Below are 14,388 nucleotides of genomic sequence, written 5' to 3'. Positions count from 1 at the left end.
GTGTAAAGAAAACAAAAAAGATTTTGAATGTCAAGGAACTTTACCCGATTGTTTATACGTCGAAGAATTTGGAAAAAATATTTATCTGAATAATCACTCGTTGATAGTTTTACAGAAGTTAACACATTAGTACTTGAATGTAGATAGAAGACCAATCATTATAACTGATCAAGTTCTGTCGTTAAAGTCCGAAAATAACCTGCAGTCTAAATGACTCGACATCGCAGTTTACTTTATTTGACATCAAATGGTAAAAAGTTCTCGATAAGATATCCTGGTCCTAGATTTTGTTTCTACTGGTAAATGTCAACTTGGCCTATTGATAATCTCATTGACTGAGATAGTTGACTGACATTGGTTCAAAACTTACTCATTGAGTCTTTAATTTGAATTGCATTCTAAGCATTAAAAAGTTGAGCTGCTTGTAAATATTCTTTAAAATAATTAGTATAGTTCATTGTTGAAAAAAATGAAACTTTATATAACAACATTGACGGATAGACTTAAATTAGTTTTTCTGATTCACAATTGTTATCTCATAATATCTATTCGTACATCCACAGATATAAATTTATTTATTTATTTAAACACATAAATATTGGTACAAAGATATATATGCGCCACACAATCATCATTTCATTTATTTGTGTGAGAGATGTGATACTGCCCGGGTGTTCATACCGAAGCAGGTGGTTTTCTCCGGGGGCCACATCCGGAGCCTCCGACCTTAAAGTCCGATCCACAAGGCAGTGGAGCATCGTGAGGAGATGCAGTCCCATGGTAGCCGGTGACCAACGATTGATTCGTACGCCATTTGTTCCCTCAAGATACTGGAGCCCATGTGCAATATTGGTTTGTAATCAGGGTTTTCCAATTCCCCTAGGTGAACTGGCCGTGTCCAACAACCCGATTAAAGTGCCGGACATTCGCTTTTCGTCCTTTCAATTTCGTAAACAACACATCCATCACGAGAAGGCAGTGAGTCGGACTTCCCTTGAGGTGGATGTGTACGCGTGGTCATGTGAAGTCATTTTGAGAGGGAGAGCTGACTCTCTCCACTCTCGGCCGTACCAGGGCTTTTGGGGGGCAAAGATATAAATAAAATACTCAGATATATTTACATTGGTAAAATAATTCAGACTTTTCTATCAAGTTGCGAAACAATAACATTGGAAGGAGCCCTGAAATGCGAATACTGTAGTGAGTGAGAACACGAGTGGGGACAACCGAACGTAATTAAGAACAAATTACAGACTATCTCACTAAATTCTGATAACTATACAGCAAACAGTTAATTTGCAAACTATCAATCAATTGTCTCGATCTTAACTGTTCCTTCTGCAAATATCAGTCCGAGTTCTCTAATTTCATTGTTCATGCATTTTCATACCGATTGCGCTTCATTCCTATTCGTTCCTTATCGATCTTCTGTCAAAATACATTCTATATCTGACCATCACTATATACTACTTATATGGATATAAGTAGACCACACCACAATACCTTTGATTTAGAAATCATTTACACGTAATTTAATGAATCCCTAACATGATATTCAAATTATGCAGTAAAATGAACTTGACAAATATCATTTATAAGGTCCACAAAAATTTCTGCGTTGAACTCCAATTCAAAGCATTAAATTTACGTACAAAAAGAAAAGTCGATGTCTATCTAGTATTTCCTAGTTTCTTATGGTCTATTGCTTGATTTTCTTGCATGCTAAAACTTATTAGAGCATATTTGAGATAAGCATGAAATGCAATGTGTAAAGAACAGACTTTGAAAATAGACTCAATTAAAATCATTTCTACACTAAATGATTTTCATTGTAGATTGATGTCATCAATATGATGATTAAAAAGAAAGCTTTTCTTCCATAGTCTGTGTTACACTTCAACAATGTACATGTACAGTTTCACTAAAACAAACCAACCCTCAACATCCGATGGCTTAACTAATACGGCACACTATAATTGCAATGCAATGACTTAAATGGACTAGTTCACTTAGTTTGCAAAGTTGGACAAGCACATTTAATAGCGTCAATAATATTTCTAAGTAAAGGATAGTAGATATTGATGAAATTAATATTTTACTATTGAGAAGAAAAGTCCTAGATCAACTTACACTTTGTCTTTTAAGAGTTTCATTTTCACGAACTTTATCCAAATCACTGAAGATCACAATTTCTTCTTCCATTTTAGAAATACGATTTTTTACTGTTTCCATTTCCTTTTATTTAAGAAAATATAGAACCAAAAAAATCTTAATCAACATATTACTAATAAGTAGTATAATTTCACGCTGTAAAATAATTGATAAACATTCTTGTGGAGTCACTTAAAGCGTCTTTATCAACCATAACTACGCCATCTGTGTACTGCATGTCAATAAGGGAATCACAAGGTAGAAGATCAATTGTTGAGAAGTAAGACAAAGTAAGTTGTATATCTATAATCATTTCCGTGAAAAAATTATTCAATGCAAGATAATTGTGAATCATTAACAAAATGTTCTCACAGTTCCCTCGAAGCGAGATCGTGGATGCTCACTGCTGAAACAGCCATCCAGTGCTCCCAGGTTTTCCTTGGTGGTCTAGCTTCAACTGACTCATGATCTCAGCTATGGAAATAATTAGCCCATACTTAAATTTCATTCAATTTTGAATGCTATTAATAATTTTACAACTTGTAGCAAAACTTTCTACCAACAACTTTATCGCTTTACGAAATCTACATGCAATTCACTGTATTAAAGGGACTTATCAGATCAATTATTGAAACTAAACCATCTCTCAACTTGACTATTCTTTGAGAGTAATCTTCGTCACAGCTGAATATTTGTCAAAAAAAGTAGGAATTATTCAATAAATGAATCGTCATCAGTGCTCATCTGTGTACATATTTAGAATGGTATCCTCTATAACTGTAAATGATTGCTTTGTAGTACAGCGTTGCATACTTTTAACCTCAGTTAATTTAAGATCGTATGCAATCGTCAAACTACATCTTCGACGGATTACTGTCTCACTCTCAATTAACTTAGAAGATACCATAGCGTTCCAATAGAACTTTAGGAAATCCACTTTAAAGCGTATTACTGATGCCATTTTGTTATACATAGTTTATTAGAGATTTTAGTAAAGTTTATCATTATTGTCATATTTATTATTATGATTTGAAATTAGTTGGTTAAGCAAACAACGACTATTTCATCTTAATTTCTAACTTTTTAATGCTGAGGGTCCATCAATTCAGACATGACCTATTAAGTTTTATCCCGAATCTAAATATCAGACAAGTTGATATTAGTTAACTGTAAAATGTTAACACTGTCAACCACAAAAGTAAGAGCAGTATAGAATATAACGATTAGTAGAACTTAGAAATAATTCTCATAGTTGAAATCATGAGTCAATTGAAGCTAGACCAACAACAACAGACTTGGTTGAACATCCCTTGAAGTCAGTCACTAGTGAGCATATGATTATAGATCAGAAGGGATTTTGTGGAGATTTCAGTATTTTCATAGTTGAAATCATGAGCCAATTGACGTTAGACCACCATCGAAAACCTGGAAGCACTGGACGGCTGTTTCGTCCAAAATTGGACGACTGAAATCTTCACAAAACCCCTTCTGATTTAGAAACAATTGTTTAACTTGTATTATTCCATAACTATTCGAAATAAGCAACAGTATTATACAGTCTGACGAAGAATATTTCTTCAACTTTCTTCCCTAAATAGTGTTAAACTTTTTAAATTAACAATTGAATAAGTCAGTTGTTTAGTGGCTCCTTAACTTTTTTGATGAACCACCAAATAAAATCAGCCAATAATGAGCAATATATTCACATTACATAAATCTGCCCAAAATCCTCATTCATAAATTTCCTTATCCTCAGATGCACAATAACAAACATTATAGGAAATGATATTTTATTCACAAAACTGCAGAAATAATTTGATTGTTTATAGATCCTCATCATCATCATTAAAACACAGATATTTGAACGAAGAATATTCTTTTCGATAAATTCTCTATTCAGGTTCTACAATTCATATATCCAAATTAATAATCCGAAAAAATGGCCAGGTCAAGGGCAAAGTATATCGCTTAAAGCATATGCATTTAGGATTGTCAAACCAAATAGAATAAAATTGTTAATGTTGATATGACTCGCATAGAATGTTAACTTGAATCAGCTTATATGATAAGTAAAAATTTTAAGATCTATGATCGGGATATATATGGATCAGATAGGGCGAAAGGAATAATAGTACAATTACAATTCTATCAAATGTTTAGTGGAAGACTATATTGAGTAAAAAAATTAACAGGTACATCGAATTAGGTCACTATCCAAAATTGTATTATTCATTGATGCGGCGAAACCGGGTCTACCTCAGTAGAAAGATACTGTGTCTCCTCCCCTGGCCAACCTCGAAGCCAATTATTCAATAGTAATCTTAGCTATTGAATGACCTAATTTGACCATTCTACATACGACCCTTCGTAGTCATGTGTAATTGTCTCTGTTATCTTTATTAACAAATTTCTGAATTATAATTATTAAATAGGACGAAACACGCGTTCTGGATTCCACTGCTAGCCACCATCCATCTTTGCTTGTGATGCTTGTGAATTAAAGTAATATCAAGGCAATCCTCATAGCATGCACAGATGCTAATAAGAGACTGATCAATTACAGTCCTAAACATCAATGGGAAGATTCAAACAAACAATACTAAGTGAATTTATTATTATTGGTTAAACATGATTCATTTACTTCGTATTTATCCAACTTTATTATGTCTTACTAATAATTTTTACCCAATATAATCTTCAATTAAACTTTGAATCGAATTGTAATTGCGCTATTATTTCTCTCACCCTATCTGACTTATATTTATTCTGATTATGGATCTTAAAATGTTCGCTTAACATATAATTTGATCCAAGTCAACATTCACTATTTTATTTGATAATTTTGCTAGACAATCCTAAATTCACATGCTATAACTGTAAGGATGACTCGTTGGCAAACTCATGGAAGCCTCAAGAAGCCCAGAAAGAGCCAAAGACATTACATCCAATCACCACTAAGGGAACATTCTAGAATGTCGACGTGAAGTTTTCCTATTGGATGAATAAGAAGGACCTTTTATGTGCCTATTGGCTGCTCGAAATGATGATTTCCTTTCAGCTGAAAACTATAAATACATGAGATTTTTGTACTATATTTGACACTGTTTAGAATAACATTCCTACTTACTAGTCTTCTGTCTTCTGATTTTGCGACTTGGGAGGGTTTTAGTGTTCGAGTGCTCACGTATTACGTGACATACTAAGAATCTAAGTTCAAGATATAACAATAATCTTAAACGATCTATTTCACCTTGAATCTACCCATTTATTAAATTATTAATTTGAATTATATAATTGTAGAATCTGAATAGAGTTTATTAAAAAGAATATTCCTCTTTCATATGTAGTCTTTTAATAATTGAATTGTTAAACGATGAAAACACATTTTCTTTTCATTGGTCAGAGTTAAAAAGTAATAATAATAATAATAAATTCATTTAGTATTGTTTGTTTGTATCTTCCCATCGATTTGTTAGGACTGCAACTGGTCAGTCTCTTATTGGCCATATGTGCATACTGTGTGTATTGCCTCGATATTGCCTTAATTCACAAGCATTATAAGCAAAAATGGATAGTGGCTAGCAGTGGAATCGAGAACACATGATGCGTTCTATTTAGGACTCGTCAGCTTGATGTACCCGCATCTCATAGTTGATGTTCACTCTGAGTGGATAACGCGATGGCGTTTGAAGCGAAAGGTATTGAGTTCCAGTCTCAGAGTAAACATCAACTCTGAGATGCAGGTTGATCCGGCTGAAGATTCTCGAATAGGACGAAACACGCGTCCTGGATTCCACTGCTAGTCACTATCCATCTTTGCCTATAATTAAAATAATTGTAATGATAATAGTTATAATAATAATAATAGTGCGAAACTTTTATTTGTCTTACTTGTGTAACTTTATTTTCTAAATGATCAACTTTCAATAAATCTTGATTTAAACGTTTGTATTCGTTTATTAAATTCTTAATAGCTTGTTCTTTATTATCAGTAGTATTATTAGTAGTATTAGTAGTAGTAATTTGATGATTTTCCTTTTCATATTGATTCATTAATTCAATTGATAATAATAAATCTTTATCCAAATTTGATGGAATTTGATTTAATTTATTCATTGAATTTGATATTTCATTTAAAATTTCAATAATTTTTAGATTCATTTCATTAATTTCAGAATATTCTAAGGACTAAAACAAAACAAAAAATTAAAAAGAAAAAAGAAGTTAAATATTCAATAACAGATATCAACTCACTGAAGACAATGGTGAATGGTTGCTCAATTTCGTGGATTGGTTGAAGTTGAACATTAACACCGTTGGATGTTGTCCAGCTTAGTGGTCTAGTGGTTAAGCGCTTGCAAGCGAGACTGATAGGTCCTGGGTCTGAATCTCGCGAGGCAGGATTGTGGATGCGCACTGCTGAGGAGTCCCACAATAGGACGAAACGGCTGTCCAGTGCTTCCAGGTTTTTCATGGTAGTCTAGCTTCAATTGATTCATGACTTCAACTATAAAGTTTTGTAAGAATTTATTTTGTTTTATGGTTGAAATCATGAGTCAATTGAATCTAGACTATCAAGGAAAATCTGGAAGCACTCAATAGCCGTTTTCTATTATGGTCTAACTTCAATTGATTCATGATTTCAACTATTGAAATTCATACATTCTCCAAAAAACTCACATCTGATTTATTTTATTATTGAATTATCATCAACAAGATATATTGATAGTCTTGATTTAATTAATACTTATTATATGGCTTGATTTATAACTTTTTATTTATCAAATAAAACTCAACCTGTCTTATATTTTATTAGAAGAGGCAAGCAAGAGTTTACTTTGCTTTAGTTTATTAAACAACTATGCCAGCTCTACAATATAGTTATTTATTTAGGAAAGTATGTTCAAGGGTTAAGTGAATAGATGTTTAAACAATAAGTTCAATTTTAATTCATACATTTTTTTTCTTATTTGGATCTTCCTATCGATGTTTAGGAGTACACAACTGATCAGTCTTTGATTGATATACTTGCATTCTGTAAGGATTGCCTCAATAATGCCAGTAATTTACAAGTATTTTAAGTAGATATAGATGATGGTTAGCAGTATACTTTATGGTAAACATTATGTCCAATTTCGGACTCGTTATCTGGATATACCTGTATCACAGAGTTAAAGTTTACTCAAGAACACGTACACAGTACAGTTTACTAGAAACGCCATCAAAAAATAAGGACAAATATTGTGTGTTATAAGTAATTTTCTCAAGATTTTAAATACACATTGATGATTATTTTCAGGGTAGATTAAATCAATGTCACTTTCAACAACTTTCATTTGATTCTGATTCATTTTTACAATCAAAATTAAATTACCTTTGCATGATTAAAAGTTTGTAAGAATTCATCAATTTGTTGTTCACGTTTTTTTAATTCACGATATTTTTGATTTCTTTCGTTATAATTTTCATCTAAGTGTTGTTCCAGTAAATGTAATTCCTCTTCTTTACTGGTGATTTTCTCTTGAATTTCATGTGTTCTACAATGTAAAATTAAAGGAAAAGCGCATTCCTTAAAATTATACTGATTTCATCTAGTAAGAGGGCTTCATGTTACAATAATTGATCATTATGTAATAAGGAATATCATGCTAGTTTCATTCTCAAATCATGTCAATTAAGTTGGAAGGTGACCACTAGATTAAGTCACTCAACATTGTATTGAATATTGCCTCGGTATCAAATGGTTAAAGGAAACTGGTAACATATCTTGAACCTAAGTTTTCTTTTTAGTTAAATACTTCTCAGTAAGGTTTATCCTCAACATTTTAACCACTGTGACTCCCTATTGAGATCGAATCAATACTTATCAAGTTAGTAGGTTAAACTTTGGAAAAAAAATTCATATCGAAGTAGGTCCTGGGTTTGAATCTCGCGAGGTGAGGTCGTGGATGCGCATTGCTAAGGAGTCCCACAATAGAACGAAACGGTCGTCCAGTGATTCCAGGTTTTCCATGATGGTCTAGCTTTAATTGACTTACACTTTCAACTTTTATAGAAAGATAATTCTTTGCATAATCTACAAAAGAAATTGTTGAAATAAAGTGTGTAGACTGAGAAATCCACGATTAAGTTTCTTGGTAATTGAAATAGAAAATCACATTGCTTTAAATAACATAGTATTGACTTATCACTTAAATTAGGATAAATACTTTGCTATAGTTTCCACTATTGGTAGGATTCTAGCGGTCAGTAAATGTAATATAATCAATTAAACTTAACTTGTTAAATAAACAGTGTTATGGAAGACATACGCCAGTCTGATGTCAGTTTCATTTGACGATAAAAGCACTTATCCTATTTGTACAAATGTTTAAGAACAAGTTTATGTCTATTTTAAATATAATTGTGCATAATCGTCTTGTTTTACCACAAAAAAAGAAATGCTATTGCACATTGCTCGTTCTATCTTTAGATATTCATTTTATTTACGAACTCTGAATTACTCTAAGATCAAAGTATCCACTTCAATGCAGACTGATTAATGCATAATCACGTACTAAATATATCTGCTGTGAATTTCATTAACAGAATTACAGAAGTAGTTTACTGTAGAAGTAAATACCATCTATGACTTAGTCTAAGGACTCCCTATTGGTTTATCACAATCACCTAACATTTTACGAATTTCAGTTATAGTTCTCACTCAGTATTTACCTTATTTAAGATTATGTGATTAATAACAAACCTTACTGTTTATCAATAGCTGCAATTTCTTGATTATCACTTTTAACTTGTTGCAATAAACGTTGACGTTCTATTTGAGGATCTGTTTTTGATGCCTCTTCAGATAATAACTGATCTCGTCTACTTTGAACCTCATGTAGTTGAGTAAACAGACGTACAGCTTCTTGTTTGATCTTGTTCATTAATTTTTTAAAGTATTAATTTAAAAACAATTATTAAATATAGCAATTTAATTCTTAGCAAATTTCAAACTATTCATCAGTTCTTAAGCGACATGCAAAGTGTATGTCATTTAAAATGCTATAGTCAATAGGAGCCGTCCAGATCCACTCGTTTTCAGACCGAATTTGAATATTTTCAGTAAAATTTATCTAAACGGCTTGTAATGAATAGGTTTTCTTACAAGTAATTCACATTATGGATGAAATGGGTCAGAATGGGTTACGGTGGAGTGAATACATTCAATATTTATCCCCCTCCAGTATTCTTCCATACGTTCCATACGTTTATATTCCGTCTTCTTAGACTATATTCTCACTTTTTATCCTTTCCCATTTTCCTTATTGCTACAATTGTATTAAATATTTTGCTATTCATTGTGTTAATTTCATCTCGTGCCGATGTGATATGTCAACTTGGGCTTACGAACATATGTGTCATGCTCTACAGTAATTATAACTGACTGAACGACCAATTGTAGATCGATATTTACGGCGACGAAAGCGTTTTCGAGACTTTCTGTAAACACTGAAATGTCTTGTATCTTTTGGGTAGAATGTGAGACAAGTACATAAGAATATACAAAATGCAAGTATTCTACAATACCTTATCTACTATATACAGTATATGGTAAATACGTTACAAAAGCAAAACTTTTGCCGTTAAAAGTAAATAAAAGTTTAAAAATATCTTCGATGCATATTTTTCACAAGTGATTGATTACTGAGTAGTGACCAATGTAATGCTATTTAGTCAGTAAGATTGCAGGCACTCGTTACTGACAAGTGTCAAATGTCCAGAGTTTCCTGTTGACTAATTTCAACCGCCCAACAAATAATTTTTTTAATTTCCCAAAAAAATGCAACATAACAGAACCTTTATAAACAAAAATGGATAGTGACTAGCAGTGGAATCCAGGACACGCGTTTCGTCCTATTTAGGACTCGTCAGCTGGATGTACCTACATAACAGACTTGTTGATATTCACTCTGGGACTCGAACCCAGTACCTTTCGCTTCAAACGCCATCGCGTTATCCACTCAGCTACTCAGTCCTGATAGCCACTTGCTTGTGCAATCTTTGCTTATAATGCTTGTGAATTAAGGCAATATCGAGGCAATACGCATAGTATGCACATATGCCAATAATAGACTGACCAGTTGCAGTCCTATGCATCAATGGGAAGATTCAAACAAACAATACTAAGTGAATAACAGAGCCTTCTTAGAGTTTTTTACATACGGAACTGAAAGGTACATAGTGTATCCATCGAAGCATCAAGTATTGAATTATATGATTATCAATAGTATTGTTAATATTAGTAGTTTTTGTGGTACTACAAGTATTAATTGTCTTTAAAATTTACCGGTGATGTAATTAGTTCTTCTTCAAGTTCAGCTTTCCTTGTATTCAATCTTTCTAATTCCATTTGACCTTCATTCAATTGATTTAAAAGATGAGCATTTAAATCTTTTAGTTTAAAATAACGTTCACGTTCTGTATCAACCATTTCTTGAATTACTATTTCAGACATTTCTTGTTCCTTAATTTAATTAGTTCCAAAAAGAGAAAAACACAAAAACGAATTTTCATGAATATAGAATAGTGTAGAACATTAGTTACAAAGTTATGATAATAGTGATAATGATAATAATAATGCTATGCCTTACATAACTTACACCATCTTAAATGCTGCTTTAAATTTGGAAAAAGTTAGATTTCAAAATCGAGTTCCATGATTACAAACATTATCATTGTCTAATTTGTAATTCAACAGTTGAATTCTTCATAAAAATAGAGGTTATATCTCATTACTACTAACTCCGTACGTAGCTCTTCTAGAGTTACTGCCGGTCCCAAGCCCGGATAAAGGAGTAGGGTTGGGCATGGGGTTAGCGATCCCATCCCGTAGAAAAACTAACTCGCTAAAAAAACGCTAACCAGAAAAGGAACCATCACTACTAAAAGATATCTTATTATAACTAGTATATTTGTTGAATTATTAGTGAGAGCATTCCCCTACATCATCGATGTATAATAAAAAACACTATGTTTGGGATTTTGTTGTAATATACTTTATGAAATTTATTGCTAATGGTCACTATCTCAAGACATAGTCGATTAAGTCATAGACTAGTGATGTAAATTCTTTAATCAGTTGTGAGATTCTTAGTTGGGAGTTAATTGCATTCCGTCGTAAGAGAGCTTAAGTAAAATCTGTTTGAATTGATGGAATCGATGAAAATGTATTGTGTTTTTAACTTTCTCTAAATATTGAGCAAAGTTTTATATCACATTAATAATTATTATAGGAGATTTTTGGAGAATACTCAATTTACAACTTGTAGTAGCTGATACTTCATTAAGCCCACATGGGCTATTCTAGCTTCTGGACAGACCAATTTATTCATTCTTCTTTAGTTACATCATAACATTGTAACTGACTCGCCTATTAACCTTGACTATATCTATTTGATCGTATGTGTGTTAATTGCTCACCATAGTCATTACGCATCTGTAACTTATTCTCGCTTGATTAAATGAAGCTGGCTCACTCACCTCTGCATCGTTTTGTTTTTCAGTTTTCCAACGATATAATCCGCTTAGCTTCGCTTACTCCACTTTGTTACTCTGATTTTCTGTTTTGATTAATGAGTGTACAAAGTATACGAATTCAAAACTCATTCTCATATTTGACTTATTTTATTCCGTTATTTTTTAATGTGAACCAAGTCGACAATTATGTACGAGGGTAGCCGGAATGTATATTTCGATAACAATCATCATACGATCTAACTGTATTGAGACATAGGGCAACAAAAAACTAACATCATGTACAAACTTCAACTAAATAATCTTTATAAATCAACAGGCATCTGATAGCTTTTTGTCCCAGTAGAAAAGCCCTCTAAACTGCACATCCTTAAATGTGATAGTAATCTAACTTGGGATCTTTAGACGACATAGTGAGCGTTTGACTCAGCGGCCTGTTTAAACATCTGGGCTACCTGTTCCTGTCATCTACATATTTCAACAAGTTATCTAATTTTGTTTGTTTTAATAAATCATTATGCCTAATAATCGCACAACCTATTCAGGTGCGTTTCTGAAAAGTGTAAGACCTTTCGCTGTAAAGGTTACAGAAGGCCTAATCAGAAATATCGTGGTTGCTGTCAATATGCAGCGAGAAGAATGTACATTATCCAGATGTCGATTGACTGGGCTGCTACGTTCTAACTGGCGATCACTCAATATTTATCGTCAGGAAGGACGAAGAAGTAAGAAACGGAAACTTGTTGAAGTACTTTGTGCTGAGAATTCTATATTGTACCAAAAATATAATATTGAATAAAGCTAATAATTATATTATAAAAAAACTGAAAGCTATAGTACACTGAATAGTAGTCTGGAAGTCGTGCCCACTCCGTGACCTAAAGTTCCTGGGTTAAATTCCTTTCAAAATTTCGCGCTCGTGATAAAGAGGATTTTCATACTGGGACAAAAAGCTGTCCAATCCTTGCTGGTTTTAATTAGTTGTTTATTTGAAATTATATATTCGAAATTAAGACTAAGTTATATATATTCGACAATTTTGATGTTTGATTACATTTCCTTGAAAAAGTTTGGACCAGATTGACAGGAGAAGCGTTGAATTTACTGCAAATTCATTCACTGAGATTTTACGAACAAATTCTTCTTATTTAATGTCTCACATCAATTCGGCGCCCAAATACTGTGAAATTATTTAGACGAAAGTTCTTATTTAAGACTAAATTGTTCAAAGAACTCATCTAATACCTCACTACTAGATAGGTTAACTATTTTTCGCCGCTGACCTATTGTACATTTATTGAAAATTGCTGCAATACAACTTAGTAAGCAGATTGGCAGATATTCTGAAAAAACTAAATATTCTAAATTTATTAAGCAGAGGAATAGAGTCAGCTTACTTGTTTTAATTCCAGCTCACATGATTTTAATGATGATTCTTTTCTTTGACGATCTTCAAATAACATTTCTAAATTTCGTTCAGCTCGTTCATTTGCAGCACGTACATCTTCCAAATCCATCTCAAGACTTGTAATACTATCTCCTAATGTTGCCTTATCGACAAGAGTATTATAATCACCTAATTCACCCTAGTTAAAAAATTATTTTAAAGAACGGAATATAAATCTTTTTAGTAATATAAGATGCAAAAGATTTTCAAATTGAATGCATCTATACAATCCACAGAAGAAATCGTTGTGCTTTGCTGATTGGTGACGAACTTTGGGCAACAATACTCGTAATTTCCTATATTAATTTGAAACCTATGAATTCAATGGAATCAGAGATGATACGGTAACTTATTTCTAACATCAGATAAAGGTTACGCTTCATCTAAAAATGTACTGAAGTTGAAAAACTATGGAATACTGAATTTCGACTCAATAGTCTAAACGTATAGTGCCTACTGTAAAAGTTCTAAGATAGATCCCGCACACCATTACAGTTGTATAAGTTAAAAATTAACTAAGACGGAAGCATCCTCTGATCTCCCCTGTCATCAAATAGTTCTCCAGATAATGCAATTTTCACGATGTCGCTTATACTGACACTCATCAATATGTTTTTTATTCACAACGAATCGTAAGAAATCAAATTATTACAGCAAGTCAATAGCATTCTTCCTCTGTCTGCTAACTTTTGTGTTTCCTGCCATAAATCCTCATAAACACAGATTAACAATACCAATTTGTTATTCAATAAATTACCTGTAGTTCTTTAATTTCATACGCTAATTTTTCCGCAGTTTGCTCATATTGTACAAAACTAGCATTATCTTCCTCTTTTTCTACTAACTGACGTGTTATCTTCCCAATTTCGGAGTTTATTTCATTGATTTTTCCCCTCAACAATCCCAGAAAGTATGATTTATCTTCAATCTGACGTTTAGGTCCACGAATTGGATTCTTAAGCCCGCCTAAACCTATTTCATTGTTATTAAATTAGCATAATCAAAATAAAATACAAATTACCTTGTTGTGTAATCGGTCTATCTTCAACACAGACCATAGTGTTTAAGGTTGTCCCACCAAGCATTCTACCACGGGCACCCGTTTTTGCGCCATCTGTTACACGACATGCAGTACCACTTTTACCTTGTATTTGGGCTGATTTTAGACGGGATGCAGTGCCCGGCCGAACAGCACTCATACTACTTAGTAGTTAAACAAAAATCTGAAAATAAAAGATAAGTAGCTTAAGCAACCTCTTATATAATGCATAGTA

General features: G+C 32.6%; 1 protein-coding gene and 1 non-coding gene across 2 annotated transcripts; both read right to left on the bottom strand.

Annotated features, from left to right (window-relative positions):
• Nucleotides 1-2,121: 2,121 nt before the first annotated feature.
• Nucleotides 2,122-14,313, bottom strand: Smp_140030 (putative spindle assembly checkpoint component MAD1 (Mitotic arrest deficient protein 1); the record flags this gene model as incomplete). Its single annotated transcript, XM_018798701.1, has 8 exons — nt 2,122-2,235; nt 6,043-6,339; nt 7,526-7,688; nt 8,902-9,068; nt 10,481-10,657; nt 13,065-13,253; nt 13,872-14,086; nt 14,136-14,313. The coding sequence occupies 8 exons, from the start codon at nt 14,311-14,313 to the stop codon at nt 2,122-2,124; spliced, it is 1,500 nt and encodes a 499-aa protein (XP_018653617.1).
• Nucleotides 10,096-10,167, bottom strand: Smp_tRNA_01317_Pseudo_TTG.1.1. Its single transcript has one exon. It is a non-coding gene (tRNA).
• Nucleotides 14,314-14,388: the final 75 nt, after the last annotated feature.

This window comes from Schistosoma mansoni, chromosome 7 (genome assembly GCF_000237925.1).
Source record: "Schistosoma mansoni strain Puerto Rico chromosome 7, complete genome".
NCBI lineage: Eukaryota > Metazoa > Platyhelminthes > Trematoda > Strigeidida > Schistosomatidae > Schistosoma > Schistosoma mansoni.
This window is presented reverse-complemented; position numbering and strand designations above follow the sequence as displayed.